This window comes from Miscanthus floridulus, chromosome 14 (genome assembly GCF_019320115.1).
Source record: "Miscanthus floridulus cultivar M001 chromosome 14, ASM1932011v1, whole genome shotgun sequence".
NCBI classification, from domain to species: Eukaryota; Viridiplantae; Streptophyta; class Magnoliopsida; order Poales; family Poaceae; genus Miscanthus; species Miscanthus floridulus.
The window spans coordinates 8,767,843-8,790,413 of NC_089593.1; the positions used below are offsets into that span (position 1 = coordinate 8,767,843).

The following is a 22,571-nucleotide window of genomic DNA, read 5'->3' on the forward strand; positions in this document are numbered from 1 at the left end:
TCCTCGCGAAGCGTGCAGGCAGGGCCGCCTCCACCGCCTATTGGCGCTGCTCCCTCCGTGGCCGCGACGCAGCCCTTTTCCAGCTCTAGCGTCGTCCCGGTGCGGCGTCCAGCAGGTCGCCGCCGACGTCGCGTAGGGGCTCGAGCCGCTGCTGCTTCGGGCGCGCACTGGCGAGCTCCGGCCGCTGCCGCCTCGGGCGCTCGAACGACAGCTCCGCCACTGTGTGCGCCCCGCCCAGCCCCTACCGTGCCGTGGCTACTCACGGCCTCTCCTTCCTCGGCTCCGGCCCCTGTCCGGCGAACCCCGCGGGCCTCGTTCCCTTCGCGTCGGCGCGGACATGGCGGGTCGCTGCTGCGCGGCTGGCCACTACGGCGAGGTGGAGGCACTGTCGCTCGCTCAGCCTCTCCCTCTCCCTCCCAATCTTCTTCCTCCTGGTCTGCAATGGCGCCGGGGAAGGGTAGCGGCGGCGGCTTCTTGGCCGAGGTGGGCGAGTCCATGCTGCTCGCGCTGCACGTGTTCGATGAAATGGCAGTGACAACGTGTGGGGGTAATGTTACCGCATTCTGAGTCCAGGGTCACCGCATCCATCTGTACAGGCAAAACAAACACGATCACAATGGAGCTCGGCTCAGCTGGGTCACGTTACCAAACAAGTGCAGTTGCACCACTTGGGACTGCCCTCGGCTGGCCTGGGCCTGACGGACGGGCCGAGCCGGCCTGAACCACCGTCACAAACACGCCCCAAGCTGCTGTGCTCCTCGTCCTCTCGTCCATGGCCACAGCTGCAGTCGATGTCGTCCTTGAGCTCTTGGATATTGCTGTGTCGATGTTGATCTTCACTATACCACATTTCCGTTGATGGCCCGGCCTATTTTCAATTCAATTCAATTCAACCAGCCCACGCCCACCACAAACAAAAATTCCTCCACATTCCCGTGCCATCCATCTTCGGCGACGGCGAGCGTTTTCCATTTCAAAATAAAACCAAATAAATAAATAAAATGGGATGCCGCCACCGGCGATGGTGGAGCAGGATGGAAACGCCGCGACGCCCTCCGCTCTCGCTCTCTTCGCCTCCTGCCTCTCCTATCGTAGGTACTACGCGCCTGCCCAACCCACCTGCCGCACCCAACCGCACGACCTCTGTGACCTTTTCACTCACCTTTCGACCTCCCTCCTGCCGCCCCTGACTGGGTGGGGATATCTAACTATTTGCCACTCTTATGGTGGCTATCTCTCCATTTGCCAACTTTATCGTGCTAATTACAAAATTGCCCGAGAAAACACTAACCTTGCTAATATTTTGCCATTTTCGCTGACGTGGCACGCCACTTCAGCATACCAGCATGGAACTTGACGTCCCCGTGTGCGTAGCTAAACGGCGCTAGCAGCTCCCAGTCACTCCCATCTCTCTGCTAGTGGAGCCCAGTTATCAGTTCTTCTTGCGCGTGAGGAAGCAGTCGAAGGTGCCGGCCAGGCGTCGCGCTTGGTGAGCTTCTCCTTCTGCTTCTGCTGCTGCCGCCATTGTTGTTCCCACTTGGTGGTCTGATTGGAAAAAGCTGCTCCTTCTGCTTTGCCAACATCACCGGGTACTCCGTGCTCTCCGGCCTCGCCATGGGCATGGAGCCCATATGCGGGCAGGCATTCGGCGCGGGCAACTTCTCGCTGCTCGGAATCACCATGCAGAGGACGGTGCTGCTGCTCATCGCAGCGGCCGTTCCCATCGGTGGCCTGTGGATGCACATGCGGCCTCTCCTCCTCCTCTGCGGCCAGGACACCGGCATCGCGGCGGTCGCCGAGACCTACATCCTGGCGTCGCTCCCGGACCTCGTCCTCCAGGCGTTCATCCACCCTGTGCGGATATACCTCCGGGCGCAGTCCATCAACCTCCCGCTCACGGTCTGCGCCGCGCTCGCCATTGCCATCCACCTCCCCATCAACTACGTCCTCGTCACCGTCCTCGGCCTCGGCATCAGGGGGGGTGGCATCCGCCTCCGTGCTGGCCAACCTGAACCTCCTCCTCTTCCTCCTCGCTTACATCTTCTTCAAGGGCGTCCACAGGCGCACCGGCGGCTTCGTGCTCTCCCGTGAGAGCTTCCGCGGCTGGGGCGAGCTCGTCAGCCTGGCGCTGCCGAGCTGCGTCAGTCAGCGTCTGCCTCGAGTGGTGGTGGTATGAGATCATGCTGCTGCTGTGCGGCCTGCTGCTGAACCCGCAGGTCACGGTGGCGTCCATGGGCATCCTGATCCAGACCACGTCGCTCATCTACATCTTCCCCTCCTCCCTCGGCATCGGCGTGTCCACCCGCGTCAGCAACGAGCTGGGCGCGAACCGCCCCGAGGAGGCGAGCCGCGCCGCCACGGTGGGGCTCATGCTCGGCTTCGCCTTCGGCGGCTTGGCCTCCGCGTTCGCGTTCGCGTTCGCGTTCGTGGTGCGGAACGTGTGGGCGAGCATGTTCACGGCACGGTGCGCATGCTGCTGGTCATCGGCCGCACGGACTGGGCGTGCGAGGCCAAGCGCTCGAGGCAGCTCACCGGAGCCAAGGACAGCGACGACAAGGCTGGCGGAGACGAGAAGTCGCGCCTGTTGCTTGGTGACACGGACATCGAGCAGCTTTTTCCAATCAGGCCACTTGATCTTATTGTTACTAGTGCTTGCTGTTTGTTTTCTTCCTTCTCGGTGGATGGATGCGGATATAGATCGGTGGACAATGCACAATATATGTGCTAGCCAGCAGGAGTTAGTCCAACGTGCAAGGAAAAAACTGCAGACGAGGGAAGGAAGGACGTTGTTGACATGGCAGCACTACACATGAGCTAGGACGAGAAGAAGAAGAGGAAGACAAGCAAGATGGCACCCAGCTCGGACGCTTGTCTGCCAAGCATCTTATCTTCAGAGTTTTCCGACACACACACACACGCATGGTTTCGTATACTCCTAGTATATTCTGACATGACAACAACAACGTGAACAAGAGAGAGGAAGCTAGAGCAGTGTAGTGCCTGCATGGACGTACACAAGCTAGATGATGGATCCACAGCAGCTGCTTAGCTTAGGCGTCCGATCCATCCACCATCAGTTCTGTACCGTACTGTGCTTTTGGTCAGCGGAGACGGACCGGCGCCGTTGGTCAGCGGAGACGGAGGCGTTAACTTCCACGCTGGCGCGCTGATATGGTATGATACGTCAGCGAAAATGGCAAAATATTAGCAAGGTTACTGTTTTCTCGGGTAATTTTGTAATTGGCACGATAAAGTTGGCAAACGGAGAGGCAGCCACCATAAGAGTGGCAAATAGTTAGATATCCCGACTGGGTGCGAGTGCGCTGCAGGTTCGGGGACGAGGACCTCCGGGTGCTGGAGGCCGCGCTGTCCACCGGCGCTGACGTCCCCGCGCTGCTCGCCACGCGCTCGGCGGCCCAGAGTCTGCTTCAAGCAAGCGCGGCGGAGGCGTTCGCATGCACTGCGATGGGTTCAGTGCTGGATAGTGGGAGCAGCCTCGTCGCCGACTTCTTCGCACGCGCCTTCGCGCTCGTAGGCGATGTCGAGGTCAGCACCCAGCGAAATTAGTGGTTGCAGCATACGGTGTGCTGCAGATTATGCACTGCTATTGCTAGTTCATGCGCCCTACCTGTGGTTTTAGTTTTACTCTGATTTGTGCGCCCGCACTAGTCGTGCTTTAGTTCAGTATACATTCCTAATTGAAGGCTTGCATCATCTTATTTTAGATGATCGCAGCATGTTTCAAACACACTAGGAAGCAACAGTGCAACTGTGCAAGTGCAACCCTCAAATTCATCAACCAACATGTGTTCACCATTTGTTTTGTTCAGGCTTGAATAATGCGTCCTTTTTTCTTACTTCTGTTTGCACAAACGGGCAGAGCATTCGCTGCGTTCTTCTCTGCTAATACTGTTACCCTTCATGTACACTGACAGAGCTGCCTTGCCATGAGATACGAGGCCCTGCTGCTTCGAGACGCTAAATGCTGCAATGACCTCCACTTGCAAGTGTCCCATCAGGAGTGGTTCACTTTCGCAAAGGATTCTCTTGATAATGGCTTCTACGCCATCGCCTCCAAGGTAGTTTTATTTAGCTGTAACCTTTGTTGTAGGTAATGCCCCCTTTACTGTTCTTATTGATTGGAATGTTTGCACTTAAGCTATTAGGTTCAATGGTGTGAAGAACACAATCCAATAATAATCTGCAAGTTTGAAGCACGGGCTTACTGTAGTTTGTTTAACCTGAAGATCTAACAAATGTATCGAAGCCTTCCTCACTTACCTGCTTGCCTGCTCTACATTATTGCCTCCCTTTAACTAATAGTTTTAGGTGATTCCATGTGCTGAAAAGTTTAATGCTCTTGTGTAATTTCTTTATGCCACTCTGATAATCAAACTACTGGTATCATATAGTTAAGTACTAAGGGGAAAAACTCTCAATCATTTCAGAAATAATTATTGAAATACCTCTATTAGGAAATACTACTTCCAATTCATATTTTCTCTAATGGGTGAAGGACTCTTGTCTTTTAAATGGACGGGTATCATCTTTTGCTCTGTCTGAGGTAAGCGATGAAGGTCGCTTGATGACTATACTGTATATTTCTACTAATACACTAATGTTTATGGTTGTACATCTAATAACAAATAAATAGAGAACTGTGGAGAATGACATCGGCTTGCATTGTAAATCATTCAGGCTTTTGCAAATGCTCTTGCGCACATTCATCCAAGCCACCCAGGGCACTTGGTCTCTGCTAATCCCATTGAGGAGAAGGACAAGATCAATGATATAACAGGACTCCAGAACTTGGCCAAGTCATTATCTGCACAGCATTCTGGTGAGTTTTCAATGCCATGGATCGCTTGAATTACATGCAGAGAAACTGAGTGTCGGGTTCATAAACCCGGGGTCCCTCGTAGACCGGTTTCCACGCCAGGGCTCGGCCCAGGAGGACGACTTCTTTTCTTCTGGACCGGCCCAAGAGTCTAAATTTGACAGACCAAAGCACTCGCTTCGGACCCTAGCCGCCTTCGGCCCATCTTACAGACCGGAGCACTCGCTTCAGGCCCTGGCCACCCTCGGCCCACCATTCCGACCAGAGCACTAGCTCAGGCTCAGGCCAACTCCGAAACGGCTTCTCCGATCGGAGCACTAGCGTCAGGTCCCGGCTGCCTTCGCACGGCCTCCGCTCGGAAAGCCTGACCGAAGGACCGCCTGCGACTCCGACCCCGCGACCAGGCTCGTGGGAAGCCTGCTCACCGCTCTTCTGCGACCGGCGCACTAAGAGCCGACTGGAGCGTTCGGAAGGAACCAGAAGACGTGCGGAGAAAGGCAAGGCATGGCTCATAAGTCAAAACCACTGTACCAGGGACCATACCCTGCACGAAATAGTGCTCTGCAGCCACCCTGACACAAAGTATTGTAGGGGCCGCTAGAAACTCCCATATGGTAAGCCCCCCGCGTGTCTCTGGACACCGATCGCGGTATGGGCTCCAGGATTGGCCATACCGGGTGAACATAGCACGGCTCCTCACCTGCCACTAGGCATACAGAAGTATTTCGTAGGTACCGGCGTCATCCTTCCTGAAGAAGATAGCTCGACCTCCCGTGCACATCTGACATCCTAGAGCGACATCGACAGTATTGGGGGGCTTCAACCATTATCCAGTTTTCATCACCGTAGGCAGCAAGGCTTAGAAATATCTATACTCTCTCCCTCTCACCTGTAAAAGCCATCCCCTTCATCTCCCTCCAACGAAGAGAGATCGACTTCTTCAAGCTCAGACTCACTAGATCGACATCAACACTCCCAACCGCAGGACCACACAGTTTCGACCACGACCCTTCCGGTCGGAGCCAACCGAACCTCTTGTATCCCCCCTTCTTCCTCCTTCTCGTTTGTACCCCCACTACAAACTTCGAGCGTCTGAGCTCCGGAATAAAGTCACCGACCGACCCCAACTGGACGTAGGGCATGTTGTCCGAACCAGTATAAATCCTGTGTCATTGAGTGCTAGGCCACCTCCGATCACAACGTATAGTAAAACTATATATATTTACTAGTTGGTCACTTTCTGCACCGATAGTGCCATCCGTGGGAAGACATTGTAAGTTCAACACTCTTTTGGTCATCGGATGGCCCATTCTTCCGCCACCCCCGCCGTGGCGGGCTTGGGCGATACGATTCGTTTCGGCTTGCTGGAGTTCCCCGCATTCTCGCCCGCCGGGATGCGGGTTCCACACGTCTTCGAGCCACTCCAGGCCTTCCGTTTCGGGAGCCTGGACTTCGTCGCCGACTGGCTCGGTGTACTCCACCTCCGCGAGGAGGCTCGCGACCAGGCACCCATCGGAGGGGCGTCCTCCATCGACTCCGGGACGCGCGACTTTGATGGCGCGGCATCTGCGCTTCATTCCGAGCAAACTCTCTACTCAAACCCCGCGGTGAGTAATATACATGCTGTTATTTACTTACTGCGCTCTATCTTCTGCCAAATACCCGGTGGGTTACCGTTGTCCCCGTCGCAGCCGCCATATGGCCGATTCCCCTATGGCCTCGCATCTTCTATGGACGCATACGCCCGAGGACTCCAAAAGGTGCTGGCGCCGCACCCTCTCACGTCTGAGTTCGTGGGGATGGCGAGCTATGCTCCCACCTATTTCCTCGACATCATGGATGACGACGTCGGGAGTGATGGCTCCAGCATCAGTGACGTGGCGCCTAGCCACCGTCGGTCCCGAGAGTACGCTGTGGCGCACGCCCCGGAACAACCGCTAGGGGTAATGGAGTCCTTCCGGACCCACGCCCCGCTGGGCCCTCACGCGGAGATCCCCGAGCTCACACGTGAGCACGGGGAGGATCTGCGACGACAGTGGCCGAATTAGCCACCAACCGCACCAGCGCGCCCGACGCACCACACTGCGCCCTGTGCGCATAGACCGGCGAGCGACGCTCGGGGTCACGCCTGTCAGCCCCAGCGCAACGCCCCGGTTCGGGGGACCGACCCCCCGCAGTTCACTCGGGCCAGTCAGAACGTTGCTGCCGCGGCAATGCTCCTGTGTGACCTGCCTGAGCCGAACGACCCTCGCGGACGAGCAATCCACCAGAACCTCCGGGCACTGTTGGAGACCGCCGCCGTTCAACAAGCGGAGTGCTCCGTGTCACGACGCCGACTCACGACCTCGCTCCCCGTCCAGGGAACAGGGACGCAACAGATGGGGCACTACACCCTGTCATCGCCACAACCACCGATTACGGTACAAGAAGCCGCAACCATACCTCGTCTTGACTTGATGACCACCCCGTGCCGACCGCCTATCTACACGCGGCTCAGGCCGAACCAAGACGCGCGCAGTGTCGGCCGGAGTCCCAGCCCTGACAGCCTGGAACCACGGACCTTTGTCCAACAACCCCAGCAAGCGCCTTTTCTGCCGCGCTTCAACGGGGGCCGCGACAAAGGTAATGCCAAGCGCCAGGATCAGAACGAGGGCCCCTCCACGCAGAGGGGAAAGAAGAACAGAAATGATCGCCACCGACCGGCTAACTTCGCGTCGGTCGCCGCGACCGATCATGCGGGCACGCGGCCCCAACAAGACCCTCCGGGCCACTTTCACGAGCTCATGGAGAGCCCGTGCACCAACCACAACTATCCCGTCAACCATCTCTACAAGGACTGCCAGCTCCTCAGGTGCCTGCTGAGGTAGGCTGGCAAGCCAAGGGAAGAGCGAGGAGGCAGCGACCAAAGAAGGGGGCACAGCGGACAAGGATCCAGACAACTCGAGCATGAAGTGATCCGACTAGAAGCCTACCGACTGAAGGATAATGACGACGACGCTCTCACCAAGCACCTTGGAACAACTAGGTCGTTTTCTTTTCCCCTAAGTTTCAGTCTTAGCATTATTTACTTAACGAATGCTCCTGTAAGAGCACCCCGACCTAAACGTTTTTCGGCTCGGAGCGCTCGGGGGCTCCACTAGAGGGCACCACTACCTCTCTATTTTGTTTACTGTTATATGGAGAAATTCCTTCCTACCCTAACAAGGGGGTAGTTCATTCCTTTGTTTTACCTTACGTAACTTTGCTTTAGAACATTCCAACTGATCGCACCCCGCCTTTTCCTACGGCTACGACCGGCCGAGCCTTGCGGGCCACGCCCCGGGCTTGCAAAGTTGTGACCTACGGAACAAATGGGCAGGTACGAGATAGAAAGAAATTTAAAACAAAATTATGCTAAGGGAAAACCAAGGAACAAAGGGGAACAAGCTTCCTCGAACGGAGTGACTCCATCGCAGAAAACAAAATACCATTATAACTATTAAGCACATGAATGTTTTATACGGGGGCTTCCCTCACAAACTTAAAACTATCTACTTCCACTAAACTACTATTATTTTTACATGCTACTAGGCCGGCCCGGTGACATCCGACGACGGCGCAACCGACGATGGCGCAGCCGACGAAGGCGCGAGCTGCTCACTTCCCGACGGCACGGCATCCGGCTCGGCCAAGACCGGGGCGACATTCACCTCTGACCCAGGCTCCTCGCCATCCGAGAGCTCTGTAGCATCCTCTCCACGTGCGCTTTTGGCCAGGTCTTCACGGCGGACGTCCATCACCCACTCGGTGGAGACTTGGTCTACCACCGACCGCGCGTGTGGCAACAAGCTCTCCCCGATGGACTGGATGTCCGCCATGCTCATGCCTTCAGCGTATCCGCTACATATGGTGGCGAAGTCCAGGTGCGGATGGTGCGTCCCCACTGCGGTCAGCACCCCCAACGCTTCATAGAATAGCCCGGATCTGATAAGATCCCGGACCTCCCCCGGGACCTCCGCCAGCTGGACAGCGGGTGCGCTGGTGCTCGACGCTAACCCAAAGATCTCCGAAACGACGTGCTGGGCAACGTTGCGGATCTGGTCAAGATCCCCCTCAAGAGCACGATGCTCCTCCCAGGACTTAGCCAGCTCCTCCATACGCCGGCCAAGCGTCGCCTTGGTTGTCTCCAAGTCCTGCTCCAGCACCTCCACTTTTCCGCCCAGCTCTGCGAGAAGAGCAACGAGCTCAGAAACAGGCTGAGGGAAAAGCCAACACAACAAAAAACAAAAAGGGGACATACCGACATGAGAAGCCTCAAGGGTGGAGAGGTCCTCCGCTTGCCGAGCCACCTGCTCGCGTAGCTGGGCCACCTGCTCACGTAGCCGGGCACTCGCGTCCTCTATCTCCATCACCTGGCCCCGGAGCGCGAGCATCTCTCGATTCGCCTCCGACCAAGCCCTCCGCTCCACCTCCAGGACCTTCTCCACCGACTCCAAGGCGACGCACTCTGGATCAAGGGCCGCCAAAGCCTCCTGAAGCGCCACCTCGGTGTTCGCTAGGGACGCCCGCAACTCCACCTCAGTCTCTGCGTAGTAGGCCCTTGCCGCCTCAAGCCCTTACTCAGCCGCAGTCGCCCGCTCCTCCGCACGTTGCCCCTCCGCCCGCAATGCGGCCGCCTCGGCCGGCCGGTCCTGGGACTCACAGCAAGCGGACTCCGCCCGACGCTCGAGCTCAGCCATCCGGGCGTACTCCGACCAGAGGAAGTGGGACTTGTGGGACGATGTCTTCCTTATCTCCTATGAAAGGTAAGCACGCTAAAAACAACCGACAAGGGATTCAAGGGGTAAAGGACAAGTACCAGAAACTCACCTCCGCCGCGAGCTGCATGTCGCCCTCAACCAACTGCTGGGCGAACAAAGCCCGCTTCCGGGGCGCTCTCAAGCTGTGCGGTCAGCTTGGTGAGTTCTGATACCGTGACGTGCCCTTGCCCCCCGAAGATGTCCCAGAGCTGACGCTCCTGGGAGTCCCGAAGGACGAACCGTGCGCTCGCTGGGTGCTTAGGGCAGGGCCACTCTAGGTCACCCTCCAGCACCTCGCCGGAGGGCCCAGCCTCCAACCGTGCCACCACCGAGTCCTGCGGTGACACCACCGGCCCACCAGAGGTCCCAGCCACCGACTAGACCACCGCCAGGCCCCGCGACAACACCTCCGCTATGACATCACCGGTGGGTTGCCGCAACTGCACTGATGGCTCCACCGGGACATCCGCCCCGTCGTCAGACGGGATCTCCACCACCTCATCGACCTAGGCCGCCACCGGGCGTCCCGACCCCGGCCTGGCCACATCTTCCCCCAGCGCCTTCGGCTCTGATGGCAAAGGCGAGTCGCGCGACCCTCTACCCGGCAAGGCAGGAAGCTCGGTATCCCTTGCCACCGCCGCGAGAGTCACCTCCAACGCCACCATCGCCGTCGGCTTCGGGATCACCGCTAACACCAACGCCACAGCCGCCGCCTCCTCAACAGCCGAACCGAAGGGCACCATCCCCGGAACAGAAGGTCCTGCCGCCGTGACACGCTGCAGAACAGGCTTCTAGGTCTCCTGCATGGCTGCACGGCAGTCGGGGCAATACTCATCCCCGGCATCCCCAAGCCACTGACGAAAGGTATGGGTTAGTCACACTCCAACAAAAAGCTCAACCAGCAAAAAACCAAAAGAAAACAGAGAAAGACATACCGGGTGGCGAGCGGCACAACTCTGAAGGCCGACCCCGACCTTGACACGCCTGCGCGTCGAGGACCACTCCCGGACCGTGACCCATGCTCCTTTACTTCGGCAGGGAGCAAAGTCGTCCCTACCGGCTCTGGCCTGACCTACGGGTCATCCCGACCCCTGGCTCGGGAATCCTCAATCGGAGCAAAAGGCGCAGTATCCGTCGACTGCGACTCACGCGGCACACGTGCCCCGGTCCGCCCCTCAGATCGCTCGACATGCTCGACTAAGCCCGCAGCCAGCAAGTCCTCCCCCCGCCGTGAGCCATGCGTCAGCACCGGTCCGAGCGACACGCGGGTGTCAGTCCGCCCCTCAGCAAACCGCCCGCCTTGCTCCACCACATCCACGACAGGTGGGGGTGGGGCCGGCGACGCTGTCAAGGGACACGGTGACCGCGTCCGCTTCGACGCCCACTCATTGACGATGTCCACGCCTGCTGCGCGCTTCCTGGATGAGGGATCCGCCGCACGACGCATGACCACCAGCTCGTCACCAGCGGACGACGTCGCAATGACCCCCCGCTCTCCTCCTCATCGAAGAAGACCATATCATCCAGATCCATAGGATCGTCTGATGTGAGTTCCAACTTGATGTCGCTCCTACGTTCCCCGGCCCTCATGCGTCGAACGATCTCCTGCTCCTTCTCCTGCTTCCGTAGGATCTCCTTATTCTTTTTCTTCTTCTGAGCCTCGGCCGCCTTCTTCTGAGTGGTCTACCGAGCCACGCCCTCTAGACCCTTGGGAAGGTGCGGTCGGGACTTATACCTCCCAAGCCCCTACGGAACGAATGAACCAGGTCAAAGAAATAGGAAAGAGCAAAGAAGAAGCTCGAACAAAAACAAGGGAACGCACCAATGTGGACGCGATCGAGGCGTTGAGCGGTATGGGTTTTCCCACAACCGTCTCCCCGGGCCTCAGCTACAACACCCGGCCGACGCGACTCTAGACGTCATCATCCGACAACTCCTCCGGCGACGCACGGTTCGGGTCCGACCGGTCGCCGTACTCCCACATCGGCTGCGTCCTCTCCGCCAACGGCGCAATCCGATGGCGGTAGAGGGTGTAGAACACCTGCACTCCGTCAAGGCCATGCCTCACGAGCTTCCGGAGCTCCTCTTCGATGGCCTCCACCTTGTGCCTCCCTTTACAGCTGCAACCCCATGACCAGCTTTCCCGCTCCTCCGGCCTCCTACTGGTAAACGCCGGGAACGGCGCCGCCTCTGGGTTCCTGATGTAGAACCACTCCCCATGCCACCCCCGATTGGAACTACAAGGGGTGTACACGGGGTACGAACCTCCTGCGCTCGGCTTCCTCTGAAGGGCGGAACCCCCCACCGGCGCGGCCTCAACCGAGCTCCCCACCATCAAGGTCCTCCCAGAGAAGAATCGCTGGAAGAGATCCGCGTGCGGCTCCATCCTGAGGAAAGCCTCGCAGGCGATGACGAAACCAGCTATATGCAACACCCCCATCGGATTGAGGTGTTGCAGCTCCAAATCCCACTCATTAAGGAACCCACGCAAGAACCAGTGCACGGGGTATCCTAGCCCTCGCTCATGAAAGGTAAGGAAGGACACTACCTTGCCAGGACAAGGTCGCGGGAACTCCTCTCCCCCAGGGACTCTCTAGTGCGCCACCTCCTACGGTGGCAGAAAACCCTTCTTGATGAAAGACTCCAGCACCGACTTCCTCACGGTGGACGACCTCCAGTCCAACATCTTGCTCCGGCTTGCGAAAAGGATCAGTGAGTTCTCCTCTTCTCCCTCGCTCTCTCCCCCTTCCTTTCCTAGAAACCTCCGCAGCTCTCAGGAACACTCTCGACGAGGAGGAAAAAGAAAGGTGGCGGTGGCAGACAACGAATAGGCAAAAGAACGAGGCGAACACCCTCTCTCTTCTCCTACTTAAAGGAAGGGGAGCAGTGGTTAGGAAAAGGACGTGCCAATTGGGAAGGCGAAGCGGCGGGGCGAGAAACTCTCTCTCTTTTTCCATTTAATGCAGATGGGACACCCTCTGATCGACAAGACGTGCCCTGCTCGATGGAACGGCTCCTGATCGGATGGGACATCGCCTGGCCATGGCCCACCACTACCGCATGATCAACCACTACCACACGATGGGCGCAGGAACCAAAGCGCCACCGCACGCAGGTGGCTCCCCACTTCCCTAGGCCAGACCTAAAGGAACCAAAACGACGGGTAAGGATAGACACTGACTGACAGGTAAGGAAGTGAAGGGGCGCCCCATGTAGGCCATGCCGGCTCCGTCACGGACGACGAGCACGAGTCTCGGTCGGACATTTCTGACTAAAGCTCTCCGAACCCCATCACTTAGGTCGTCAGAGTCCCGATCGGACGTCTCCGACTGGAGCTCTCCGAACCCCATCTCTTAGGTCACCAAGGTCCCAGTCAGACATCTTTGACTGGAGCTCTCTGAACCTCATCACTCCAATCATCAAGGCCAAACCTGGAGAGATCCAACAGCAAGATCCCCACCAAGAGAGATCAACCGACCTCCTGAGTCGATCGATTCACTCAGGATAAGCACCGGGACACAGGTAGGAAGCGAAGGGACGCCCCATGTAGGCCATGCCGACTCCATCACAAATGACGAGCTTGGGTCCTGGTCGGACATTTCCGACTGAAGCTCTCCGAGCCCTGTCACTCAAAACTATCAAAGGTAAACACTATAAAACCCCCTCTATTTCTTTATAATCATTTCATACATCCATACGCGCATTTCATGCCATACGCCTAAACCCCCCGGACGGTTAGGGCATGAACCGCCCGGGGGCTCAGGAACTAAGCATCGCACATGCAGCGAAATGCATCAGAACGCTCCGTGTTGCGCCACGAAGCGATGGCTTGCCTCATTCAATATGAGCAACCGAACAAAGCCAGGGGAGAAAACCGTAGATGAGCACCGTGCGGCCTTTGCCCGGTATAGCAAACTGGGTCATCTCAACCTTCTCGTTCGATCTTAAACCTCTCGCCAAGCCCACAGAATCTCCATCGAGGGGAGGCCATTAGGCCACTAGGGTCGGTCTCTGGAATGACCTAGGCATCTGCCGGGCTACAGGTAAAGGAGTAGTGGAATGCCACAAGAGGGCTGTGCCGACCTGTCACAAATGATTTACTTGGATTCCACTCGATCACACCCATTAGCGAGCTCACCGAGCTAGTCTTCGAGCTCGAGCGATCGGGACAGGCGACGAAACTCAGCCCTTCCATTGTGAGGAACCGGATAGGGTAGCGCAAAACAACTCACAACCCCCATGAAGGCCCGACAAGGCTCGGGGGCTTAAATACCATGGGACCGCAACTTCGAACTCACATCGACGGGATAGGCGACATCCGGCTACGGCTCTTGGGACCACGACTCCTAAACTCACGTCGACAGGATTGGCGACATCCGACTATGGCTCTTGGGACCGCGACTCCTAAACTCGCGTCGACGGGATAGGCGACATCTGGCTACGGCTCTTGGGACCGTGACTCCTAAACTCACATCGATAGGATCGGCGACATCCGGCTACGGCTCTTGGGACCGTGGCTCTAGCTAATGCTCTTGGGACTGCGACTCCTAAACTCGCGTCGACAGGATCGACGATATCCGGCTACGGCTCCTAGGACCGTGACTCCTAAACTCGCGTAACGGCTTCAGACGACTTCACTAACTAAAACTAACTCTCTCGATCCACGGCGAGCACCGATGCCTGGGTCTGCTCGTGACTCCACCTTACCTGATCCCACGGCACGCACCGGTGCCAAAGATCAAACTCTGTTATGTCTGAAACTAAACTCCCTCGACCGATCCCTGGCGCGCACCGACGCCGGGATCAATAAGTTTTGTCTCAAACCAACCCCTGCGCTTAAAAACACCTCGGCTGCACAACGACGCCATGGTTAAACAAAACCACGTCTTAAAATCAAAACACACGCACCCACAGACACCACACAAAGAACCCCCTAGCCGGTTTCGCCCGAACCACCCGGGGGCTCGGCGGCTACACCCGTAGGTGCGCTCGCGTGCACTCGCTAGCAAACGAAAAAAATCCCTTGGACGATTCGGCTCGAATCGCCCGGGGGCTCGGAGGCTCCTGTCGGGTTCATAAACCCGGGGTCCCTCGTAGACCGGTTTCCACGCCAGGGCTCGGCCCAGGAGGATGACTTCTTTTCTTCTGGACCGGCCCAAGAGTCTAAATTCGACAGACCAAAGCACTCGCTTTGGACCCTAGCCGCATTCAGCCCATCTTACAGATCGGAGCACTCGCTTTAGGCCCTGGCCGCCCTCGGCCCACCATTCTGACCGGAGCACTAGCTCAGGCTCAGGTCAACTCCGAAATAGCCTCTCTGATCGGAGCGCTAGCGTCAGGTCCCAGCTGCCTTCGCACGGCCTCCGCTCGGAAAGCCTAACCGAAGGACCGCCTGCGACTCCGACCCCGCGACCGGGCTCGTGGGAAGCCTGCTCACCGCTCTTCTCCGACCGGCGCACTAAGAGCCGACTAGAGCCATCCGACCGGGGGCTCCCCGTTCGGAAGGAACCAGAAGACGTGCGGAGAAAGGCAAGGCATGGCTCACAAGTCAAAACCACTGTACCAGGGACCATACCCTGCACGAAACAGTGCTCTGCAGCCACCCTGACACAAAGTATTGTAGGGGCCGCTAGAAACTCCCATATGGTAAGCCCCCGCGTGTCTCTGGACACCGATCGCGGTATGGGCTCCAGGATTTGCCATACCGGGTGAACATAGCGCGGCTCCTCACCTGCCACTAGGCATCCAAAAGTATTTCGTAGGTACCGGCGTCATCCTTCCTGAAGAAGATAGCTCGACCTCCCGTGCACATCTGACATCCTACAGCGACATCGACAGTATTGGGGGGCTTCAACCATTATCCAGTTTTCATCACCGTAGGCAGCAAGGCTTAGAAATATCTATACTCTCTCCCTCTCACCTGTAAAAGCCATCCCCTTCATCTATAAAAGGGGATGCGCTCCCTCCAACGAAGAGAGATCGACTTCTTCAAGCTCACACTCACTAGATCGACATCAACACTCCCAACCGCAGGACCACCCAGTTCCGACCGCGACCCTTTCGGTCGGAGCCAACCGAACCTCTTGTATCCCCCCTTCTTCCTCCTTCTCGTTTGTACCCTCACTACAGACTTCGAGCGTCTGGGCTCAGGAATAAAGTCACCGACCGACCCAAACTGGACGTAGGGCACGTTGCCCGAACCAGTATAAATCATGTGTCATTGAGCGCTAGGCCACCTCCGATCACAACGTACAGCAAAACTACAAATATTTACTAGTTGGTCACTTTCTGCACCGACACTGAGCCTGCTTTAACTTTTCAAGTAAAATAGGTACAGAAAAACTAAACTTGCCTTCATCTTCTAAAGTTGAGTAAATGAAAGAGTGAGACATGCTTAATCAACAGCGATCTAATCTGACTGAATGTATGTCTTCCTTTATGTTTGAGTAACTAATGGCTTGTTGTTGTTGTTGTTTTTTAATCAAACGTGACATCTATTATCTGGGAGATTTGGGGATCTGTTGTGACACCAAATCTTCTCTTGTATCTTTCAACTGTTTGAACATATTTTCAATATAGCTTTATGATGCCATTTACTTCTGCTATGACAGTTCAGACACAGTCTGCAGAATACATGAAAAGGAGAGCTTCAGGTGTTCATGAGAAGTGTAATTTGCAATCAGGAAAACCAAAGTTAACAGAAATTTCAATGTTTAGGCTAGGGATTAAAACAAGGAACATAAAAAAATTGCTTCGTAGCCAGGAAAGGAACTTGGGAGATTTGAAGCAATCTTAACGTGGCATCATCCACAAGACCGAGAGGAATGTTGTAAAAAGGTGAGTTTTATGCCTTAATTTACTTATTTTTTCTAAGTTACCACCAGAGCATATGCACTTCAATCTCTTATATGCCTAGTTCAACATCTGCAGTACCAGCTCAAATCAATATCTGCAGTGTCAACTACATTAATCTGATTATTGAAATTGGATATGTGGGAGTGGCATTGGCAGCATGTGCATGCCAGCTGTCCTCATTTTCTTAAGTAGGGCACAACCTCTGTTCATGAGTTCTCCAAAACAGAACAGTATTTTCAGCTTAGTTTTGTAGCATTCGACCCTTGAAATAAATAAGAAAACTGTGATTAGATCATCACGTCTTGTTTCAGCTCAAAAAGTTTAATTAAAAGTCAGTTGCATTTAAATAAGATGCTTAAAATGGAATCATGCCATTTGTCATTGGCATATTTACTATAAAAGGTTTACTGGTTACATTACTGCAATCCTTAACCACATATTGCAGCCTGGTTTCCTACTCTGCTTAATCTGATCTCAGGAAGTATTGCTAGCTATGCACAGTTGCGCTTATTATCTTTGGAAACCCTTGATTTGCTTTATTTACATGCAGTTCAATTGGGTGATAATTTATGCAGTGGAGACATGAAGTGGAGTTATGGATGGGTGAGCTTTGATTCAACATTAAGAAAAATACGTCAAAGAGTACTTGTATCCTTTGGTACCATACTCACTCTGCAAGTAAGTTGTCATCTTCAATATCTGCAGACTGTTTTTCATGTACAGAATAGTAATAAATAGTAACTTTGCCTGTTTGCCATGATTGACATATTGCCTTATAATAATACAAAACTGGAATCTGTTGCTGACTGTTGAGTTGAGTCTTGGAGAACAATGCGTAGTAACCCCACCGTACCCTTTTTCTTAAAAAAAAGGAAAAAAGGAGGGGGGCATGGTTTATGTTTTTCCTGTGGAAATTTGCTATTATGCACAAATACACATGAGAAAAAGTTGTCATGACACAATGCATTTGTCATGTTTCCGTTAAGCAAACTGTTGGGCCATGTTTGTATAATAAGCCCAGCCCAATATCAATGTATATATGTATATGTATATCAAGACTAGCAAGTGAGTGTGTTTCCAGAGTTTCCCCCAAATTCCACATGGTATCAGAGCTGGTATTTGACGATGGCGACGGCGACCGACTCGCAGGCGGCGATGGAGGCCTGGCGTGGCACTAAGGCTCGGGGGCTGGAAGAGCCAGGGCGGCGCTCGATCACTAGAATGGGGCGACATGGAGGTCGTGAAGGAGGAGCGAGCCGCGCTGCTGGGGCATCTCGCGGCAGCGCAGGACTCGCTGGGGCGCGCCCAGGCAGAGGCGGCGCGAGAGGACGGGGCCAGGAGCGAGGTCGAGGCTGAGGCGCGGTTTCAGTTGGCGAGAGCAGTCAGCTCGAGCGTCATGGAGGCCCTCAAGAGGGTACTGGAGAGGAGCGGCGGCGTGCTCCCTTTCCTCTAGGCGGCCATCGATGTCTCCCACCATAGGTCCGGACTGTTCCGCGACCCTTCAGCGGTGAGCAAAGTCACCTTCATGACGACGGCCATCAGGGCGCAGGTGGAGGCCGAGGAGAGGGCGGCCAAGGAGGCAGAGAGGAAGGCTCCTGCTGCTGAGGAGCCAGAGAGCTCGGTGGAGAAGGACTGCATCTACATGGTGGTGGATAAGAAGCAGGTGACTGTAGCTGAGCAGGTGGCTGAACTGGAGGCCACGACTGCTGAATTGGTGGGCAGGAGCTTGAAGCTTCATGAGCAATTGAAGGAATTGGAGGCTGTGCAATCCAGCGAGGTGGAACAGAAGCACGTTGCATTGGTCACTGAAGTGGCTACACTCCAAAGTGAGATTAACCAGGACAAAGCCAAAGTAAAGAAGCTGGTAGAGCATTTCACAACAAGGAACTGGTGGAGCTAGCTCCAATATTTTTGGCGAAGAGTTCAGAATTAATGTCAGTTTCACAAGGGCCTACTGGTGGGGAAAATTTCTCAAGCGCAGATGATACATCAACAGTTCTGGGCAACCTCGTCAACCTTGCCCGTCCTAGCACAGGTACATTTAATGCAAATTGGATACTAGATTCAGGTGCATCACGGCATGTCACGGGGACATTAGATGAATTTGCATCATATAACTCATTTCCTCCCACGCGTAAGGAAACCATTCAAACTGCTGATGGAACTGCTTAGCCTATTAGAGGCGTGGGTACAGTAAAATGCACTCCATCAATTACATTATCTACTATTCTATATGTTCCATCTTTTCCAGTTAATCTAGTATCCATAAGTGCATTGGTGGATCAGATGGATTGTCGTGTTACTCTTGATCGAGAAAATTGTTTAATTGAAGATAGGAAGACATGAAGGATGCTTGGGAGTGGCATTAGGCGCAATGGCCTATGGTTCTTAGATAGAAGGATAGATAATTCCTCGTGTACTGCTCTAGCAATTTCTACAAGTGAAGAGGAGACTAAGTTGATACTTCAACATTGCCGGTTGGGTCATATGTCCTTTGACACTATGTCCAGAGCATTTCCTGATATTATGAGCAAGGTTGATAAAAAGAAGTTGGTGTGTGATGCATGTGAGTTTGGGAAACATACGAGAGCATCCTATATTAGTAAAGGACTTCGTAGCATATTACCTTTCGTATTAGTTCATTCCGATGTTTGGGCATCCCCCGTGGTCTCTATTAGTGGAATGAAGTATTTTGTGACATTCATTGATTGCTATTCTCGCATGACATGGGTTTATCTCATGCGGCATAAAAATGAGGTACTCAAGGATTTTTGTGCATGTGTTAAGAATTAGTTCAGTACTCAGGTTCGGATGATTAGAACTGATAATGGGACAGAGTATGTGAACAATGAATTTGCTACTTTCCTTTCTGCTGAGGCAATATTGCATCAAACTTCCTGTCCAGATACACCTCCACAAAATGGAGTAGCTGAAGGGAAGAATCAACATCTCTTGGAAGTAGCAAGGTCACTTATGTATATGATGAATGTGCCAAAATTCTTGTGGAGTGAGGCAGTTTTAACTGCTACTTATCAATCGAATCCCATCAAGAGTACTCAATATGAAGACTCCTTATGAAATGCTATTTGGGAAGAATGAATTTATTATACCACTCAAGGTGTTTGGTTGCACATGCTTTATTAGAGACCATAGACCTTCAGTGGGAAAGCTTGATCCGTGTGCTGTAAAGTGTATCTTTGTGGGGGTATTCTTCAACACAGAGGGGATACAAGCGTTGGAGTCCTAGCGAACGACGCTTGTTCGTCAGTATGGATGTTACATTCAGAGAGCATGAGCCTTTTTATGGAGAGAAGACAGATTTGAGTTCTTTATTTCTTGAGCTTGACTCATCTAGCATGGATGGTGATTGTCGAGAGGGGGAGAACGAAGCTTCACACACTAGAGAAGGTGATCACCAACCAAGGAAAATGGAAATTGTTATTGGAACAATTCCACGGCCAATGGATGACCCTAATCTTACAAGTGTAGAAGAGGGAGAGAATAGTACTATTCAAAGTGGACCTATTCATGAACAGTCAAGAAGAATGGAGGAGATAGTTGGTGGTCTAACACCTACTCAACCAAATGGAACAGGTATGGGGTTGCAAAATAGAGTTATCTCAAAAGTATATACAAGAAGGAAGTTTAGATCCCAACAAGAGAACACGGAGTTGATCCAAACACCAACATCTGAACTATGCCCTTCCGCCCCAGTGCGTGAAAGTGGACAAAAAATTATTGATGTATCTTCAACCTCAGAGATTGATGTTGAAAACTCCTCAGATGTTCTACCCATTGCATTAAGAAAAGGTACACGTGTCAATGCAGGAGTGCCTACACAGAGGTATGGTTTTGAGCATGACATAAGTAACTATGTTTCATACACATCATTATCTCCTGCATATGGAGCATTCATTGCTTCATTACAATCTGCATATATTCCTAGAGATTGGAAGGAAGCAAAACAAGATCCCAAGTGGCGTGAGGCCATGACGGAGGAGCTTAGAGCTCTTGAGAAGAATAGAACTTGGGATCTCGTAAAACTACCTGTAGGAAAGAAAGTTGTAAGCTGCAAATGGGTGTTCATCGTGAAGCAAACTCCTGAAGGAAAGGTTGAAAGATACAAAGCTCGACTTGTTGCGAGGGGTTATAGCCAAACATATGGAATTGACTATGATGAGACATTTGCACCTGTGGCGAAGATGAGTACCTTGAGAATTTTGATATCTTGTGCAGCGAATTTTGGGTGGCCTTTGTACCAGTTAGATGTAAAAAATGCTTTCTTGCATGGCGATCTCCAAGAGGAGGTGTACATGGAGGTTCCACCTGGTTATTCTAATCCAGAGATGGTTGGAAAGGTATGCAGACTAAACAAATCTTTATATGGACTCAAGCAATCTCCCCGGGCACGGTTTGATAGGTTCAGATGTGCATTATGTGCCATGGGATACATACAGTGCAATGGAGATCATACTATATTCTATAAACATTCAGGGCGCAAGATCACTGTGTTGGCCGTATATGTGGACGATATCATTATTACCGGTGATGAAGAAACGGAGATCAAATGCCTCAAGGGGAATCTAAGTAGAGAGTGTGAGGTCAAGGACCTTGGTCAGCTCAAATACTTTCTAGGTATTGAGATTGCACGAAATCCAAAAGGTATTGTTCTATCACAAAGAAAGTATGTTCTCGACCTGCTTAGTGAGACCGGTATGCTTGGATGTCGAACTGTATCAACACCAATTGAGTTGAATCACAAGTTATGTGCCGAATCAGGTTATCCATTGTTGGGCGCCTTATCTATCTATGCCATACGAGACATGATATATCCTATGCAATAAGTGTTGTGAGTCGATACATGCATGACCCAAGGAGCAGACCTTTGGATGTTGTATACCGGATCTTGAGATACTTAAAGAGTAGTCCAGGAAAGGGCTTGATATTTAAGAGTAATGGCCACCTGAAAGTGGAAGACTATTGTGATGCTGATTGGGCTAGTTGTCTTGATGACAGGAGATCAACTTCAGGCTATTGCGTCTTTGTTGGGGGGAAACTTTGTGTCATGGAGGAGCAAGAATCAATCTGGAAGCAGTCTATTGTATCCCGTTCAATAGCCAAAGCAGAATATAGAGCGATGTCTCTTGGACTTTGTGAAATGTTATGGGTACGAAATCTCTTATCTGAATTACATGTGCTAAGAAAAGACCCTTTGAGGATGTGGTGCGATAACAAGTCAGCTATCAGTATTGCAAATAATCCTGTTCAACATGATAGAACCAAGCATGTGGAGATAGACCGCTTCTTCATCAAAGAGAAATTAGATGAGGGCATACCGGAGATAAGTCATGTAAATTCAGGTGGTCAAATAGCTGATTGTTTAACAAAAGATTTAGGAGTAAAAGAATGTAATTTAGCATGTAGCAAGATGGGAATGCTAGATATCTATCATCCATCTTGAGGGGGAGTGTTGGGCCATGTTTGTATAATAAGCCCAGCCCAATGTCAATGTATATATGTATATGTATATGTATATGTATATGTATATGTATATGTATATGTATATGTATATGTATATGTATATGTATATGTATATGTATATGTATATGTATATGTATATGTATATCAAGACTAGCAAGTGAGTGTGTTTCCAGAGTTTTCTCCCAAATTCCACACAAACAATTGGTGATTTTCTTCTTGATATATTCTCTTGCAAACACATGGAAATATAGAAGGTCTGTAGCTGGAAGCAATAAGCATGGGCTTTATACCTTTGAATGCCAGTTACTTAACATGTGGCAGTGGAATATTCTGACTATGATTCCAGAGCACATGCTACGTGAAATAACAGGAACCTAAATTTGTTACTTGCCCAGGTCCATCCTGGTAGAGTTAATCCCATCAAGTCTGAAATGCTCTGATGGGGAACACGTTGTCGTGTTTTTCAAGAAAAAGGACGTCCGCTGCTTATTCCAGCAAGGAAACTTGGGATCCTAAGTAAAAGGGTTATGTGGAGTACAAGAGGTTAGATGTGGGTCGTCATGTGGCCATGTGGGTGGCAGATCGAATATGTCATATGCGGAGATGTTTGGGTTTTAGGC

General features: G+C 52.9%; 1 protein-coding gene and 1 pseudogene across 1 annotated transcript; both read left to right on the forward strand.

Annotated features, from left to right (window-relative positions):
- Positions 1-1,021: 1,021 nt before the first annotated feature.
- Positions 1,022-16,411, forward strand: LOC136502982 (protein DOUBLE-STRAND BREAK FORMATION-like). Its single transcript, XM_066498213.1, has 5 exons — positions 1,022-1,095; positions 3,330-3,546; positions 3,936-4,079; positions 4,699-4,840; positions 16,227-16,411. The coding sequence occupies exons 1-5, from the start codon at positions 1,022-1,024 to the stop codon at positions 16,409-16,411; spliced, it is 762 nt and encodes a 253-aa protein (XP_066354310.1).
- LOC136505571 (protein DETOXIFICATION 49-like) lies at positions 1,347-2,813 on the forward strand (annotated as a pseudogene).
- Positions 16,412-22,571: the final 6,160 nt, after the last annotated feature.

Coding starts and splice junctions, on each gene's coding strand:
- LOC136502982 (XM_066498213.1), top strand. CDS start 1,022: ATGGTGGAGCAGGATGGAAACGCCGCGACGCCCTCCGCTCTCGCTCTC. Junction 1,096..3,329: donor TCCTGCCTCTCCTATCGTAG/GTACTACGCGCC, acceptor AGTGCGCTGCAG/GTTCGGGGACGAGGACCTCC. Junction 3,547..3,935: donor CGCTCGTAGGCGATGTCGAG/GTCAGCACCCAG, acceptor GTACACTGACAG/AGCTGCCTTGCCATGAGATA.